The sequence below is a fragment of the Terrapene carolina genome, unplaced genomic scaffold, assembly GCF_002925995.2.
Source record: "Terrapene carolina triunguis isolate 2854851 unplaced genomic scaffold, T_m_triunguis-2.0 Scaffold58, whole genome shotgun sequence".
Classification (NCBI taxonomy): Eukaryota; Metazoa; Chordata; order Testudines; family Emydidae; genus Terrapene; species Terrapene triunguis.
Genome location: NW_020664409.1, coordinates 28099808 through 28118945, shown reverse-complemented (window position 1 = coordinate 28118945; position 19138 = coordinate 28099808). Strand labels below are relative to the sequence as shown.

At 38.3% G+C, this 19138-nt stretch overlaps 1 protein-coding gene across 5 annotated transcripts in view; it reads right to left on the bottom strand.

Annotated features, from left to right (window-relative positions):
- Positions 1 to 2009: 2009 nt before the first annotated feature.
- The window catches only part of PPP4R1 (protein phosphatase 4 regulatory subunit 1), an 83885-nt gene continuing 66756 nt past the window's right edge, over positions 2010 to 19138 (bottom strand). For all 5 annotated transcript variants that reach the window (XM_026661073.2, XM_026661088.2, XM_026661106.2 and 2 more), the window contains 9 exons: positions 13964 to 14139; positions 11351 to 11446; positions 9750 to 9935; positions 7706 to 7867; positions 7128 to 7228; positions 6214 to 6334; positions 5951 to 6085; positions 4286 to 4427; positions 2010 to 2216 (listed from right to left, as the gene is read on the bottom strand). In XM_026661073.2, the coding sequence (XP_026516858.1) occupies positions 2053 to 2216; positions 4286 to 4427; positions 5951 to 6085; positions 6214 to 6334; positions 7128 to 7228; positions 7706 to 7867; positions 9750 to 9935; positions 11351 to 11446; positions 13964 to 14139 (1283 nt within the window). In that variant the 3' untranslated portion in view covers positions 2010 to 2052. The remainder of the gene's footprint in view (positions 2217 to 4285; positions 4428 to 5950; positions 6086 to 6213; positions 6335 to 7127; positions 7229 to 7705; positions 7868 to 9749; positions 9936 to 11350; positions 11447 to 13963; positions 14140 to 19138) is intronic.

Here is a 19138-nt window from a genome sequence, read left to right as displayed (position 1 = left end):
CTGCTGCTTCAAAATTCCTCATGAATACTTATTCCATTTTCCTCCCAAGGTCATCTTAAGGAGAAACTAGCTTCAAGACAAATGGAAGATGACTTGGTACCTGAAGCTACTCCAGGTCAATCTTAGGAGCAGACAGTAGGCCTCTTGGGTGTCATGTGCATGTCTATACTGTCAGGGAAGCAGAAGGATTCTAGAATCTGGGAGAGAGCCATGCCGCTAATACTATTTTACTTACTGAAGCCAGAACTGGAAAGATCTTTTCAACAAAAGAATCTCCCAAGAAGATAGGGAGGGATGATGCACATGCTGCTCGCAGTGCATTGGAACAATTTGTATAGTGGGGGTGCTGAAAGCCACTGAACAAAAAAGTGTAAACCCCGTATATGATGGAAACCACTTCAAGCTCCAGCACGCGTAGTTCCTGCACCCCTGCTTTGGGGTTAAACTTTCAAGACATTAGCCATATGCTTTATAAGGTGCCATAATTCAAGCATTCTGCAGAAACCTTTTAAGAAGATGCAGTAACTACTTCTATTACATCAGAAGAATAAGCTTCACCCACCTCAGACTCCCCTATGGTTGGTGGGAAGAGAGGAGCTATAAGCAGAAGTCCCATAAAAGACAGAGAGGAAGATGTCATCTCCTCAGTCACTCAAGTTAGTTTTTTTTTTATGAGAGGAGTAGAAGAGATCCAAGGGTAGAGTGGATTTCTTAGCAACCCTGGAAACTGTATTCAGCTAGATGAAGGAATTTTGATCAACCTGGTCCCTGAAAATCTGGGTTGAGGTGGTTGTCCAGGTTCCCCACAGCTAAGATGTCATTCTGGATTTGGGTGATAGGAGAGCCAATCAGCTCCCAAGTATGAGTAGAGAGATTCTTGATAAAGATTCACTTACGAACTTCTCACCCAATTATTTCACCAATTTTTTTTAAAAAAGTGTTTCTGTACTTTTGTAAGCTAACTTGACTACTGTATCTCTGTGTTGTGGTATATTTCTTTTCTAAATATAAATCTTAAGTTTTACATTAAAATCTCTCTGGAAAAAGTCATTCAAATTTAAATGATATTTACAGAAATCCATGCAAGAACTATAAAAGGAAGGAAACGAAGTCATTTCAAATTTGTTCTTTAATATCTTTAAAAGGTCACAACGTATTCAATCTTATTAATAAATTTTATTTGGACAAGTAGAGAACAACTTGTATCACAACATTTTTAAACAACATGATTAAAGACTGCAGCACTCCCAAGAGTGGTCACAGATATGTACAGTATATGAAGAAAAAGTTGCACCTCAGAGCTGATCATGATCAAGTTAAAAATACCTGACTTAAAGTACATGTGCTAATAAATTTCCTTCAGGTCATGACCAGCATGAAAATAATTAGGACACAGGTACTCAGCAAAGTTTTCTGCTAATGGGTACAGCAATATGCTGCATTTAAAGATTAAAATCAGATTCTAGTTTAGTGTTACCACTGAGCCCTTAAGAGAAATCCAAATCTCTACTGTTCCCCATTTACACACATCAAAACTATTCACACTTAAGGATGTGCCCAGCTGCACACAATCTGGTTCTTTGCATGGATAAAAACTTTTATAGCTAATACTGGAGGTCTTACATCTTGATATAAATCTGCCTCTCTGGCTATAAGAATTTGAACTATCAGTTGCTAAGGAAAAAACTTGCTAAGTTAACTCCTCAGGAGAAACAATGCAGGTCTCTGGAAATCACATTCCTTCTACAATGAAAATGCTCTGCCAATTCAAGTTTCATTTGTTCAGGAAGACAGAAGATTTAAGGCTTCAGTGGCAAATATAATCCTCTGAGCAATGTTTTTCTAAAGTCAAGATGAGATAGGTAATGTTTACTTTTTCTTGACTCTTAAAATCCCTGGTATCAGGTTTAGATAACATCCACCCGTAGTTAAGTCCGGCAAGAGATCTTTCCTCCTTCAGAAGAGGTTGTCCTAAATCATCCATTTTAGGAGCATTTGAGGATAGTTTGTGTTTTTTTTAATTAAAATTATAGTAACATTCAGGAACTTCTTTTAATAAGTCGATGAAGCAGTGCTCATGGCATCATCTGCAATTTTGGTACTGGCAGGGTGTATGCTTGCAAAATATTTGACATCATTGTCATCATCCATTTGAAGGGCCATAATTGTCTGTTCCACAACTTCTTGATGAGAATTGGCAGAATTCAGAAAATATTCTGTAAATAATGGAGAATACAAGATATATAAGAAAAATAAGAGTAACAATATTATATTTTGGCGCAAACCCTAGCTACTATGCTACAGTGTTATATTCAAAAGTATAAGCATGCTTCACACCAAGGGCAAACAGAGGCTTCTGTTTTCATACGGAAAGGCTATTAGTGAGACTGAAATTCTGTATTAACAAATCAAAGTTTTTGGATATTTTAGTTTAATCCTTATGCTGCAGGCAGATATTGCTTCAGGACATGAAATATTAGGGCAATATCTACTCTAACTATAGTCACACCCAATCCTTGTAATCAGGGAAATAATATATTCATTTAAATGTATCCACAAACTAACTTAAAATACTTGGGGTGATTAATACATGTGTTGGACGACTCAAGTATAATATGGTTGTCCTTGTGGTGTAGGAGTACAAGTCCCCTAAATTACTTCAATGTAGTAAGTGGCAGACAGCATGTGCAAAGGGAAAAACTCCTGCTAAGAACGGGAGTCCCAAAATCAATGTGTTTATATTTCCAATGGAAGGTAATACAAATAAACTGCCATGCTATTCCATTCTACTGACAGACGCTACCACTCAATACAAATGGTAATATGAATAAACAGTATGCAAGAAACCCCAATATGTGACAGTTTTTTAAAAATTATATGATACAATTGTATTAAAAAATCCTCCCTTTCTACAGCAGTTTGTGGTTGATTTATTCCCAGAAGTATACCAGTTAATATACCTTTTAATTTTATTTTTCATTCAATTTAGATTTAATCTACCCATTGTCTCTCATTTTATACTTGTATTGTAAGATCTGTGAGACAGGGACTGTTTCTGTTATACATTTGTACAGTGCCTACGCAATCGTGCTGGGTCCTCTAGGTGCTACCGTAATACAAATAAATGATAAAGCATCTATGAATATTAGCCACGTAAATGTCTCCTGACTACAGCGAGGCTCTCTGTTACAAGAGTTCATGAGTTCCACAACTTAATTAAGTGTTGTATAAAAAAAATTATGTCTTTGATCAGTTTTAAATGTAATGCCTTTCAGTTTATTTGGATGTCTCCTTGTTCTTATATTTATAAATGGTAAATAGGAATGCTGAAACGGTCTCCCCTGTATTGTTCATTATTTTACATAATTATCATGTCCTATTTTGTCTCCTCTAAACTAAGCTGTCCTAGTAATTTCAATCTCTCCACATACTAAAATGTTTACATGTTTCTAATAATTTTTTCCATCCACCTAGAGGTTCTTATTTCTGTTCTATATTTTTGAAATGAGGGTGACCAGAGCTGAACACAGTATTCCAGATGAGAGAATAACACTGATTTATCTAATGGCATACTATTTCCAGTATTATTTTCCACCCCACTCTTTTAACATCCTAACATTGCTAGCTTTTCTGAGCACTGCTGTGCACTGGGGATGCTTTCCCTAAGGGAAGTCTACAGTTTGACAGTAGCAGTTCCCTTGTTGAAATGTTGGAAAGGCTCTCCCCTCACTCCCAAAAGGAAAACAGAACAGCACTAACCACCTCTCCTCTCCCAGAGAGGCAAGAGATAGGGTTAGCAGTGAAGGCTGTTTTTCTAGATCCCAGCCTTTTTTACATATAGCATCAATTTTTAGACTCAAACACAACACATTTGTTCTACATCACATCAGTGAATCACCAGTATGCAGGCTGACCAATAACCTTAATTTCCCAAAACTAGCCCATTTAGGGAAAATCGGTCAAGGAAAATGGGCTAAGGGGGAAAAAGGAATCCATCCATTTCTCCAACATTACAGAATAGCTCTAGAAGTTATAATGTTGTCATAACTTCTAGAGCTTGCAGGTACTATCAGGGCCTCAAGGGTCAGTCCAGGCTAAGCCTTGCCACCCCTAGGGGTAAGGTTCAGGAGAGTATAATGTCATAAGTGGCCTCTCACACTCGTGCTATTTTCTCCACTTGGCTACAGCAAACTAACTCAAAAAGGAGACATGTTAAACATTCAATAGTTATCTTTGACATTCATCATCTATTAAACAAGACATTCTGAACTCCAGTACCACCAACCTTTCTCTAAAAGGGTTTGCCTTAAAGTTTTTGCAAGTAGTACTCTAACATTTGGAACCCTATCGGATGCCAAGTGTAGTAAATGAGGCAGTAGCTGCACAGCAAATTGGTCCATTGGGAGGCAGTCATCTTCAATGACAGTCTGTCAAAGAGAACCAAGCAACTGCATTAGATTTCTCCCCATAAAGAGGGAGCTAAAAACAAATACAGTTCACGGATCCTACCAACTTAATAATAATCAACATATAAGAATATTTAGCATTCATATAGCACTTTCCACCTATAGATCTCAAGATGCTTTACAGATACAGGGAACTGTACTTCCCAGTAGGAGGTGAGGCCTTAAAAAGCAGAATACACGTCTGAGAAAATTCAGGCTCAAAAAGAGAGCATTAGAAATCAGCGTGAGTTACTTTACAGTAAATTAAATAACCTTTTCATGTTTGCTTACAGAAATAGGAGCATTTTGTAACTGAAGTTAGCCTTAAATCTTACAGATAATTTAGAAATTCTTACTGATTTAGACTGCTGTAATTAGATGCAGTGATAAGAACAGGGTTATGTTATGCTGCAGTTTTCCCATTTCAAGCACCATAACCCATATTTTAAAGAGTTGTCATAACACACAGACTTATCCAAATATCCTCCCCCTACCAAACATCAAAGCACAATATTTAGTTGAGTAAAACACAAAACAGTAGAGAACTAAGAACCAGGTGGTAGTCTTTCCTGGCAAAATTCACTGGGCAACCAGAGAGGGCCCATGAAATTCCATGAGACTTGCCTAACAGAGATCCTGACAAATTCTCTCCTCAGCTGCTGGGAGGGGAAGGACGGAGCTGTGGAAACAAGGGCACACTACCAACAGCCCTCAGATGCAAATCGCCAGAAGTTTTTTTTAAATAAGATCAAACCCCAGGGAGGGGATATCCCTTCTGGGCCACACTATGGGAACCCTTTCCCACATGGCAGGGCAACTGCCCAGACTGCTCCTTTGCCATCACTGGCCACCCCAGCTGCACCTGAGGTCTACTCCTCCACCACAGCTCAGAGCCAGCTTGTTTTTCTTGACGGTATTTCTGCCAGCTTTTGAACAACCTATGCTAGCTGGGTGTGTGGGCAATGACACCTACTTGCCCTTGCTGCCTGAACAGATCATTCAGTAAACGGTAAGCAGCTGCCAGCACTGTATCACTCACCACTAGAGGGTGCTCACTTCATACCGGACCATGGAATAAGTGGCTGAAAGTTACTCCCAAACTCAGGTATCCTATGTGTTATTCAGACTAGTTTTTTACTGTCACTTTTGTTGTTGTTGTTTTACACTCAACACCATACTTTGATTCTCTGAACATACTGAGGAGAACACATGAAGTTCGTATACTGAACTTCAGTGGTATGCAACATGGGAATTTAGACTGCAAGAGTGACTCTCCTGGGTAGGGAAGAAAGAGCCCTGTTTCTACAGCATCTCCTGATGTCTTCTCTGGAGCGGTGCTGAGCAGAGAAAGCCATGAATTGTGCCCTCCTCCCCTATCTTCTCCCGCCAGAGGAAAGCTTCTCTGGCAATGATTTCTATGAACTATTCAGGAAAATACAGATGAATCCCTAAGGAAGTTAGCTGCCCACCCTCTCCCAAACAAATACATAAATAAAAGCTCTTACCTGGCAGATAAAGACAAACGTTTGCCGACCGGACCACTTCGGGCATCTACAGAATTTTTCAACGAGTTCGTTCATGAGGTCTACCACAAAAGTTGATGTTGAAGCCATATGCAGCTTCTTTACCATTTCACTAACCTATAAGAAACGTTAAGTTACCAATACATAAATACACAAATATAACAACTTCCGACCATGACTTAGAAGTTTGAGATATTGGATTCATTTAAATTATTTTACATTAAAATTTGTTTCTTAGCTCATACCAGCTTGTAGGAAATCCATCGAACAGAGGAAACCTTATCTGCACAGAGGCTGAGGGCAATAGGGCGCAAATAGTCATAAACATCTCTGGCACTGTATAGATCTAGAAGCAAGATGAGCTGCCTAAAAGAAAGAACAAAGCATAACACAGCAGAACAAAATAAAAAATGAAAAAGGTATCCCTAACCTTGAAAATTACAGTTTACACAACATTGCCTGCCCTTTAACATAACAGAAACCAAACCATATACACTAAGAAAATTTTCCATTCTTCATTCTCATTTTAATTGTTTTCTCTCATAATACTGAATAATTCCACCCCTGTAATTTGCCACTTATTCAGTAAATATGACCCTAATGCTACATGAGCGCAATAAAAGAGTGCAAAAATAATCTGGGATAAGAAAAAAAATTAATAGGTACAAAAGTTTGCACTCATTAGATCGTATAACCAATAACAATGTTACAAGGTACATGCAAGCTACAGTGTGACCAAGCTGGTTGTACAGATAACAAGATCAACAGCTTTTCTGATTAAAATGAGTAGAGCAGATTTGATCAAAGTAAGTATAAGGTGCTCCCCTTCCCTCCCCCCTCCAGCATACTAAAATAGTTACTGCTTGGACAATCTGAGTGGAAGTGCTCAATTAATTTTTTCATTCTACATTCAAGGGGACTTATAAAATAGTTTATAAGGAGTTAAGTTATTAGTAGATATTACTAGTGTGTTACAGACATGAGTAGTATGTGTTGTAGAAGTTGTGAGCTCATGTAGATGAGCACATGAAGACGTGTCAAAATGCCTCTATAATATAGTTCTAGTGTATTTGATTGATTGATTTATGAATTGAAACGTTAAAATCCACATAGCAGAAAAAATATCCAAATCCAAACCAAAATCTCATGAACAACATACTCTGCCAGCTCATATCGAAAACGCCAATTCCTGCTGTTATCGGTCACTAAGAATTCCTGGAGCTGATAAAGATATTCTCGTCTTTTGTCAAGATGAAGAAGCTGGAACAATAAATATAAATTTAATCAGAGCAGTGCAGATTGCAAGCACTTAATGTGAATGGATGGAATATGAACAAAATGTCTATCATAAAACAGCCACTTGGATTAAAAAAGCACCCTTTGAAATATACAGTATAATGCTTGTAAAACATTTTGGGTAAAATTTTGCTGTGACTTGCAAGAAAGTCAGCAAAGTTAATGAGGTAGTCTTAACATTTTATGCTGTATATACTTTAATTAATAATAACGAAGAATAAGTGGTAAATAACTGCTACGTCTTCAACTGTCTCAGAGAAGGAAAAGTATTAGCTTCATAAAGCTTTTGCAATACCTTCTCTGGTACCATATAGGCATTTGGCTGGACTACTGTAAAGGAATATACTGGTGAAATCTATGGGCACAGGTCTATGCAGGGAAAACAAGTGGGTAGAAGGCATAATATATTATGGTCCAAAGTGAAATAAACATGAAATGTACCTTTAGAAAATCATGCAAGTGTTTAAGGACACCTATCCTGACTTCATCTAGGTCCTTTAAAAATCCATTGAAGACTGGAACCAAGTCTCCAGCTGTGAGTTGGTCTCCCAGGATAACTGCAAGCTCATGTATAGAGAATGCTAATGTCCTTCGAACTTTCCACTGCAAAAAAATACAAATAATTGCATTTATTAATAAATTATCCCCAAACAATAGTTTTTGTTTTAACGATAAGATTACTTTTCTTACATTGTCCAACATTAATATTGGAATCCTCAGTACAACCACTTAATTCACTCATTTCTTTCAATAAAACAGAACTCATTTTTTATTCAAAAGCGAAAAATAAGACATGAATGGGATTGTTCAAGGATCATTTGTGCCATCTGCATATCCAGGAACTGAACAAGTAACAAAATTATTGTGTTCTTAATTAACAGAAACAAAACAAAAATGATGTTGGATATCAACATTTTTGCAGTTCTCTTCTTGCTTCAAATTTTTCTCATGCATATTGAATTTGATAGTTCTTGTTCCTCTCTAGCTTCTGTAATCTGTACTTTACAAAGCAGAAGAAGAAAGAAGGTACTCTGCTATACTTTGATTGGAAAATGTAAATCCCAGAGAGTTACAAGAGATTTTCCCTCTCAGGAAAGCCAACATCTGACATCCATACACAGTATCAAATATTTTGTTCCAAGAAACATCTTGGCACAAGCACTGGTCCAATTAAGAGGTGTGAAGTCCTTTTAGTTTCCATGTGGTCTTATTTTGGGGGTGGAGGGGAGAGGGAGGGAACACGACACACTGTTCAAACGGATAATGTATTTTCAATTATATAAAAAACAAGTATTGTTATTTAACCTTACTTTCCCCCTCTGACCAGCACTTTCCAACTACCAAATGATATCTTTGCAGACTTAATCCTATTTTAGTGATGCAGTTTTCTCCCTCATTATTCTTGTGGCAGACTCTCAAAGTAATTTTAAACACACCGCAAACTTAGTTAGCAATGTTATTTTTTAACTCTTGTTGGTTTTTTTTTAGTTTCTTTACTGATTACTTGTGTGCTAATTTTTTTTCACCTTACTGTAAGGCACTTTGAGAAATGTGACTGATACTATATACAATATTCTCCAGTTTATTAAGAATCCTGTTATCAAAGCTCCACATTATCTGAATCCCTTCCTTGTCCCCCATCATGAGATACATGAACTATATGCCCTCTACAGCATGCATCTCATGTTGGGGACAAGGAAGGGATTCGGATGATGCGATGGTTCGGACAATAGAGCCCTCTTGATTATCCGAACAATCAATTATCCAAATAACCCCCCCCCCTTTCAGAAAATTGGGAATATATTGTATAAATAAACAATATATGTCAGTGAGTTTTCACTCTGGTACATCAGTGAATTAGTTTATCAGGGTGAAGTGGATCAAGAATGACTACTCAAAAAAGGAAGCGTGTCTTTGAAAAAGAAAGGAAAGAGTGGAAAATTACTACAAAATAAAATGGCCCATACGCTGAAAGCTGCTTCCTTAACAGCAAACAGGAACAGAGAAGAAAGCAACAGCCATTTCCAATATTTTAACATTTGTTTTTAACACACCAATGATACTGCAATACTGTTAATCCTTTATGACTAACTTTCAGGAACTGGCCAGTGCATCAAAGTGGATACCCCTATTCTCATTAAAAGTGCCACAAGAACTGTAGCAACCGGAAGTGATCAAGACCTCTGGTTTCTCATCTACCCACAAGGTGACAGGCTCAGCAACATTTGTGCATCTATTCTAGGTATTTATATACTCCCCATTACCGTAGTATCTGAGCACCTCACAAACATGGTGCCCAAGCATTGTTCTGGGACACTGGTCAAACTATTACTTAGAGGAAGAGCATCATCTACTAAATTACCAACACCAGTGATAGGATATGAAAAAAATAAATTCAAAAATGCCCATTATACGGAAACACAGTTATAAAAGTGTATATACAATTTGTTTTCAAAGCTGCTTGAGTTTAAATGCTTTAACATACCTGCATATCAGATGCTAGTGTCTCATAGGTGTCTTTCAGACAGTGCCAGTTCTGTCTACCTAACGTAAGTGCCACACCTGGCAGGCTATACGCACAATGTTTAGCAATCTCAGTATCAACCGTTTGTGCACGAGAAGGATCAGTCATGGATAAATATTGATCCAACAAGGCTTGAGGTACAACATCCTAGAGAGAGAGAGAGAGCGCAAGACTTAGTTTGCCACATTTTCAAGTAATTTCCATACAACCGACTATATAAAAGTAGGTTACATTTTAAGAGAAAGAATTTTTCTCACCTCATAATAATGGACAAAAATGCTTAAAGATTAAGAATGTAAATATTATAATTCATAAAAGTACCATATATAAAAATCAGACTAACTTTAGTTGTTTAAAGTTGATATTTTAAGCAAATATTAAGGTTACTTAAGCAATATTAATACAGAAACACAGTAACTGAGAAGGTATGATTAGTCCTTGTAAATACCCAGACTGAAGTAACAAGGATGAATGGGTGGAATACTTTCAGACTACCGAAACAGAGTAGGAGCATTGTTTGAAATTTAAGAAGAAACAATTTAACTTGGACTTCTATAGCACTGCTCAACACTCTTACAAACATTAAAGACTCAATATCCTGTGAGACTGGCAAACTTTATGCCTGTTTAACAAATACATAAAATACATAAAAATAAGTGACTAGTGCTGGTCAGAACATGTTTTCCCCCACCTTGCAGAAAATTTTTACCTTATGGCAAAAAATGAAAACTAATTTTAAATGTTTCATTTTGGGTCAGTTCAATATTAAACTGTGCCTGCCTGAGCTGCTGAAGTGCCTCATAGGAATGGCATTTGGGTGCCTCATGCCCTCATTCTTCCCTATGGGCTGCGCTCCTTGGCTAGAACTACTTCTCCCATGATGCAGCACATTCTCCCCTCTTGCTGAGCTGCTGCAGTGCTTCATGGGAGAGTAGAACCCAGGCCACCGAGAAGTAGGAGTGGATGAGGTTCCCACACTACAACTCCCATCAGTTGTTCAGGAGGATATAGTTTAACATCAAATTAAGCCAAAATAATTCTATTTGGTATCAAATCTAAATTTGTTTTTTTCTGCTAAAGTCAAAGTTTTCAGTGGACAACAAACTTTTTGTGAAAAATTCTGTTCAATTAAAAAAAAAAGTTTTCCCCTGAAAAACAATTTTAATGGAAAATTTTCAACTGGCTGTGTAAATAAGTCATTGAAGCTGCACAGTAAGTCAGTGGCAGAGGAAAAATTAAAATAAATAGCTTCGGAGTCTTGATTAACAGCTCTACTGTCAAAGCTACACTACTTAAAAAAAAAAAAAAAAAAAAAAAAAAAAAAAAGACTGGACTGGTCAGTTACAACAGAATAAACTGCCAATGTAACCACTGTCACTGCAGGTACTCAAGGCTGGATTATACAGTGACCTATTGATGAGGCTTTCACATGCTCTGAAAATTACTACAGCGAAGTGGGCCAATGGACTACATAACTAAAGGTGAACCTTCCATCATTATCTTCTGTCTATAAAGTTTCAATTTAATCAGAATTACAAGGGGGGAAAAAAATTCTCATTTACCTGTACTTTGGACTTTCTTTCCTCTTCAGGGCTGAAACTGCTATTGGTGCTCAAGTCTGAATCATTATGAATATAGCGGAGAGTGGAATCTATGTTCTGCATGTGGGGGGAAAAAAGGTCACTTACAAAATGGGACATTCAAGGATTACACACACACACAACTTAAATACCATGAAAGGTTGCCTGAGATTGTGGGTATTTTCTTCAAGATTCCAGAGATGTATTTTTGTTTTCAGCATATCCTTGCTGTAGCCCAAATTAAAATAAAAATCTTAATGGACAACTTTTATTTATTTAGATTCAAAATAATAAAGATGCTTCACCAGGCTTGAGGTGATATAATTAAATCATATTCTATTCTATACAGATTCTTACACCATGCCCACCACCGTATTATCTGAGTGCCTTCCATTAATGCAATAAGCAATAACTCCTGTCACGTGTTGTTTTCTCAAGAAAGGGGAAGGAACTCAAACCAAAATAGGGAAAGAACAAGATAAAGAATATTTACACAAGTTAGATGTATTCAAGTAAGCAGGGCCTGATGAAATTCATCCTAGAGTACTTGAGCAACTCAGAACCATTAATAGTTATCTTTGAGAACTCATGGAGGATGGGTACGGTCCCAGAGGACTGGAGAAGGGCAAACATAGTAACTATCTTTAAAAAGGGGAACAAAGAGGACCCGGGGAAGTATAGACCCGTCATCCTAACTGATACCTGGAAAGACACTGGAAAAAACTATTAAACAATTTGTAAGCACCTAGACGATAACACAGTTATAAGGAATCGCCACATGGATCTGTCAAGAACAAATCATGCCAAACTAACCTAACTTCCTCCTTTGACAAGGTTACTGACCGAGTGGTTGTGACACATCTTGACTTTAGGAAGGCTTTTGACACAGTCCCACATGACATTTTCATAAGCAAACTATGGAAATGTGGTATTTGATTAAATTAGTGTAAGGTGGGTGAGAGCCAGAGACCCCTTGGCAAAGGGTCCCTTGCTCTTTGCAAACATCGCTCACCTCAGACCTGACAAACTCACTACACCAAATATGTCCTATAGGATATTTATCCATAAAGAGTAACATTTAAGGATCTACAAAAAGCTTGTAACTTGTCAAGATTCATAATCATTGAGAGATGTATAAATTTATATTGAAAGTATGGTTTATGGACTTGGAGTAGAAATTAGTCACCAGGAGATAATGTGTCTTAGTGATGGCCCATTCAGACAAGGGGTGGTGTCAACCCCAGCCTGTCTGGCCGCTGATGCAATGGAAGGCTCATTAGGGGTTAGGACAGAGGAACTCCCCTCCTATCCTAGCTCCACCCATCACTTCCTCTGGGAAGAAGCAGGCAAGCCTTCTTAACTTGCCTACTGGCTCCTGATTGGTTAGTGTTCCCTTCTGACCCGTTTTCACCATTGGAGGATTAAGTCTTCTTGGTACATAATTCTGAGTGGGTTTTCCCTAGGCAGGGTGTATCAGGGCACCAATACCTCAGGCAAGGGGCAGAAAACGCCTGATAGATCCCCTCCTCTTATTTTGACAGAGGTGCCATTCTTACCTAGGCACTTTTCAAAACATAACTTCACTTTAAAAAGGTAAGAACTTCAATATAAGAGAGCTTGCAGGGTACGTCAATATCTAGGTCATGGTGGTATCGCTAAGATTTTGGAATGAGGGCAATCTGCACATCTTCCATCAGACAATCCAAATTAAAAAAAAAAAAATAAAAAAAATCAGATTTTACACATATCCCAATGTATGTAAGGAGCTTCTTATCAACACAGTGAGCAATTCTATCAACTGTAGCAGGTTAATTGCAGCAGAGTATAATCTGAAAACTATTTGCATTGCCAACTGGCAAGCAACAATCCATGAGGGTTGCATCAAGATTTTATTATTCTTCTATAGCACTGGAGTTTCAAAGACCATCACACTTGTGCCTCCAAGTGGAGTGGAGTAGTCACAACATTTCTGCCACAACACATAGTGAAGAACAGAACAGCAGTACTAAATGCTGTTGTTTGATTGGATGGGGAAAAAATGGGAAGAAGATCCACAAGTAAAAACTCAAAATGATATTGAGTGGTAGTACCCGCCCTCATTCTCCAGAGTCCAGATATTGCCAGAGGCCCACTGCAACACGGCCTCAAGTCCTGATTGTCTCCTGGTCAGAAAAGTGTGTTGCCTGCTGCAGTAAAATGTTTCCACCATAAACAAAATGCATCTCTCTCTCCAAACAGAAAAAAGAACAGTTAACTTATTTTAAGAAGGGCATTGTTTCCAGTAAGACTATTTCACTGCGGCAAACTATAGTAACACAGTCTGTTGAAAGTGACCATTAGTCAGGACTGAGGTTTAACTTCAAGTCCTCAAATGATTCAGATGTACAAATATAGAACGTTGTGAGGATAAACTTTGCTAATTTTGCAGCTCTACCTGTTGCATAAAGTAAACAAAACTTGGCATCATTTCAGCCTGAAGTGGGAACAGTTTAGCTATGATTGCTGCAAGAGTGCAAAATACAGCTCTCTCTCTGACTGTAGCCCTGTATTTCTGAATCAAACTGTTTGTATGCCAAACACAGCCATGTCTCTTACCTCAACAGCGTCGCTAATTAAAGGCACAGGATCATCCTGAATTAGTTTATAATTTAGTTGGTCTTTGATGCTCAGTTCATTTTGAGAGTCCATTCCCTTGCCAACACCTGCCATTGTCTCTTCCTGAGGGTCCAAACTGGAGGCTCGAAGTGCAGCAGACAACACCTCCACTTGTGCTGTATGCAAAGTGAAACACATTAATGGAAGTGGAAAGAACTGTTACACAGCAACAAAATTGCTGATGGCAACTACCTTTGAAAAATAATTTTTAATTTATGGAATAGCCAAAGAGAGAAGCTGAAAGTTTCCTACTCAATTATCAATGGTTAGTAAATCCTGCAACAGAGCAAACCAGCGAGGATGGGAGGTGATGTAGTCTCACGTTGGCTGCCATTGCCTCAGAAGCTAAAACAGCACTGGAGCTAAGGGAGTACCTTGTCTATGAGGCAGGAAACTCAAGAGCGAGAAGCTGCTGAGGCAACAGTATCTTTAAAGAAGTATCTTTTACAAAAATGTGACAAACTACTTATGTTGAGACTCGGTAAATAAACAGATGTGCACAATCTGTAACAGGCAGAACATACACAACACCTTACTGGCAATTATAGTTAAAAGAATACGGCAAGTAAAGGGTGGGAATAGGTTTGACTCTAGTTTTTAACTGTATTGATTGATTTAAAAAGTTGTACTTTTAAATTTATGAGATCAGGGGAAAGTATTTTTAGGGACTAAATGAATGAGTTGCAAAAGTGCAATTAGATGTATCCCTGTAAATCTAAGTGGAGAGCAGGATTGCTAAATCTTCCAAATGAGAATATAAGGGTAGGTCTGGGGCCCTGGAAAATACATATTCAGATGCTCCCACGCCGCAAATTGCTAGAAGGTTGACTGGTCCCATTATGCTGAACTAATTCTGAACAAAGCAACTCTTCTGGAAATGCAGACGCAGCATAACAGAGAGTAGGTTATTCAGTGACAATTGTAAGTCTCAGTCAGGACTTAGAAAATTTTGATCAAACCCTGAAAACAGATAAAAATGAAATCTGAGATTTCACTCCACCTGGCCCTTCTTGCCACTCTTTTCCCCACCACAAATTAATTAATTCTGGCTTGCTCTCTCTCATACTTCCCCAATCTTGTTAATGAATTCCGGGCTCTCCTCCTCCAAATGAAGAGAATTACAACTCCTACTCCAAAGAAACTACTGGGCCCTCTATTTCTTTGCACAGCCACTCTAGGACTGCAGGGCTCCAGGGCACACAGGAGCTGCTTGGCCTCCCAGCAACCCTTCTCCGTAAAATCCACTTGGCTCCTCATTCCCCTTCTCTTGAAGTGAAGCCACTACTATTTGGTGCTTCTCTCCTTTCCTTCCTCAAAGAGCAGCAGCACCTGCCATTCTGCTCTCTGCTTATCAACTTCCCTTCGTGGAAAAGAACAAGTGGCTCAGGGATTGCTCTACTTTGTCTTCCACATCCACTTCTCCTCTCCTGTCAAAGCAGCAGTGATTGGGCTGCTCTCTTCCTCTCCTCTTTCCTCCCTTCCAGGGAAGGATCAAGTGGCTCTCTGACCCAAATAAGCCCACTTGCTTGAGCTAAAACTCTACTCGCCCTTTTTTCAAGGCCTCTCCAATACTGTGTACACATTCTGAAATTAAACAACTGAATCTGTTTTTATCATCCGCCTCACTCTACCTCCCATCTTGGAATTTTAATTGTCTCATTTATCCTTGCACTTAAAATTTACTCACCTAAGGCCACCAGAATTTATCAAAAACCAGATTAATTTGTATGGCACACCTAACTTTTTTTTTTACAATTATGACTGACTTTTACATAAAGCAGAATTACAACTCAGCACAATATTAAACACTGAACACACAGCTAGACAACTGAGACACACACAATGGTGTGGGACAGGTAAGGAACATCACATGTGAAGGCCAAACATGAACTGCTGTCTTATATCTTGGGGGGTAAGAACAGCAGGAGCAAATGAGTAAGGATTTGGTCATTATGTAGCCTGGCTGGTTCTGTAACAGACAAGCATTTAATAAAATACCTGAAAGAAAAAAGAGTTACAGTAGGATTGTAATAATCCATACTGACAGGGAAGCCCACTACAAATTACTAAGTAAACAAAAAAGAACTAATACTGTACCATGAAATGCATCAGGTTCATTAGAAAGTATAATTTAGTTTTAATTAATACCATATTTCATATAACATTATAAAGTTCTCTACAGCAAACTTTGTAAAATTAATGAGACCTTGATAATTAGAGACCTCACAGTAGTATTCAGTTGTTTCTTCTTTACTGAGAAGTGAGGGAAAGACCCCAATTTTTTTAAAATGCACAAACAATAGATGTATGGATAAACAAAATGAATGAGTGAGTTTCTACTATAAATTAAAAAGTGAAAGCGATGACTAGCTCTTACCAGACTATTTAGGCATGAAATGTTATTCCAGATTTTCAGGACAGTTAATTCTTGTGAGGCAAAACAACTGGAAAAATAATTCAACTGAACTTTATCCCGATGCACGTTTAGAAGAACTTACATTTCCTCTCTTCCCCCCAAACCAGAACCAACATCAAAATATAGGCCTTTCATTTTCAGTTAAAATTAAAGAAAGATTGAGGGTCTTTTTCTAAATAGACAACGTATATAGATGCACGACACTTCAAATGTGTATGTGTTTATAGAAAAATACACAACTCAGGAGAAAAAAATTCTTCTACATTGCAGCACATTTTCCCTCTTTATTTTCTGCAGTTTCTCTTTTCTGCTTGCCTTGTTTTCACTCTTTTACTTTCTGTTTCTTTCCTTAGTGTTCACTCATTATTAGCAGACAAAAAATGCTCCTGTGATTGTTTTAAGTGCTATAATGGTGAAGGTACTGTATTTAAAAAAAAAAAAAAAAAAATAATCTATCCTGAAACACCCACTAGGAATATCAAATTCCTTTGAGGCTGCTCTAATGACAAAACACAAACAAGAGTTTTTTTCCCCAACTTTAACTAACTGATATTTATTATAGGTGGATCTGGTAGAGACACACATACTTAAAGCTGACAGATATTTTCCATTATAAGCCCCTATATTCTGTTACTTGGGGTTTTGCCAAACTATTCATTGGGGGCTGAAATTTTCCATGCCAGGTATCTGCCTCAGACTGAAGTTTTTGGGTAAATTTCAGCTAAAATGATTCAGCCATTTTTGAGAATGAGATTATGGGAAAATGCTCTTTTGCCCATATTAAAAAAAAATGCTTACAACTATTTTGTTGAGAAAATCTAGCTCCTCCATGCTTTAGAGCAGGGACTTGTAATTTGGCAGGGTGACTGGTTTGGTGATAGGTATATGCCTTTTGCTGTCCCCATGAAAATTTTCCCAAATTTAGCCAAGTTATAAGCCTCGGAAAAACTGCAGTTTGCATATGCTCAATAGAGGCTTGTTTGGCAGCTAAGTTCTCTGAAGATTCTGTTTGCACTGAGCATACTCATGGCTGCAGGGGTTGAGCAGGACTTCCTTTACGATTGCTCTTTCCGGCTGCTGCAGCACCAGGCAGAGGAATTGAGAGCAGGAGATTCTCTCTCCTGTACTACTGATGCTGGCACCCAAGTGTACTGAGGAGGAGGAAGCAGTCACACTGGAATGCAAAGGGGTGAGGAAGAGATGGTGGGGGGGTGTTGCAGGACCCAGAGGATGGGGAGGACCAGAACAGGAGGGAGACAAGAGCCAATTGAGAGGGAGTTAGGAGAAACACAGATGCAGAGGGGCAGTGACAAGCTGGGGGCACAGGAACAGAACGGTCTGTAACCTCTAGACAACATTCCCCTATAGAAACTGGAATTGAAATCAGGGGTCCTGCATCTCTACATTCCTCTGCTGTTAGTGAATAGCTGTGAAACCTACTGGCAAAGTGAGTTTCTCATCCCCCTCTATTGGCTGGTCCAATAGAGGATTCAGCCTACTACTGCCAGCTACTCTGTGAGGAAGAGTGCTCGAGGTCCATACTGTAGTCCAAAGGTCTGAACCCTGCTGATACTCAAGTTGTGCGTCAATATGGTTCCATGTGTTAGAATTTCTCTGGACCCCTGGCTCATTTGTTGCAGAAGTTGGAAGGTATTTGATATAGCAGGGGACTGCAGGTCACAATTAAAGAAACTGAATTCCACCTTGGAGTACTGAATTCTATCCCTGTCTCTGGTACAGAGTTCCTGTGCGATGCTGGGCAAGTCACTTAAACCTCACTTTTCATAGATGGCCACTAAAATAGCATCTTCCTAGTTTTCTGGGTGCCCAATGTGAAAAACCCCATTTGCAGATGTGCTGAGCACTCGACTGAAATTGGCTGGAGCTGTGCTCTGAACATAGAAAATGCTTTAAAATGCTAAATACTCTGGAAAATCAGGTGCTAGGTGTCTCAAATTGGGCACCTGAAATTAGTGGACACTTTTGATAATTTTGGCCTTAATCTCTCTGTGTCTCAATTCCCCAGTTATAAAATGAGGAAAGTAATATTACCCACTCTCACACGCGTGTTGTGAAGATAAAATTCATTTGTTTTATTTGTAAAACACTCTTTCATGATAGTGAAAGTGACCATAAAATTAATAATTTTGTATTCAGTGCAGGATTTAGATGGCGTGCATTTAATAAGCTCTAAGGCCATACATTTAATGAGGGGAATAAAAAGAAATATTGAGTAACTACCCATCCCCTGAATGAGGCAGGGGACCTGTATGGGAAAAAAAAAAATAGTATGTGATCACATAATTAAGACTGTATCAGAATGCATATGAACAAGGGGGTCAAATTGTTATTGCACAGGCACCCTAGTTCAGGCATTTCCTAACTTCTGAGTATTTGATTTTGCATCTTTAGATTTCTTTTCATGTAGTTTTCTTGAATAATACACACTATATATATATATATATATATATACACACACACACACACACACACACACCCCCCCCAGTAAACAGAACTGCACCCGTGAGCTTCTCTATATTGAAACCATCCTAAAGCGCAGCAAGACAATTGCTCTGGAATAAGACCAGCCAACATCAAAGCATAGATTCAGAAACAATCTTGTAATACAGAGCACCTCTGAGTATACAAATGCGTTAGCTATATAGATCCTCATGAAACAGTTTAATATACATTTTGTA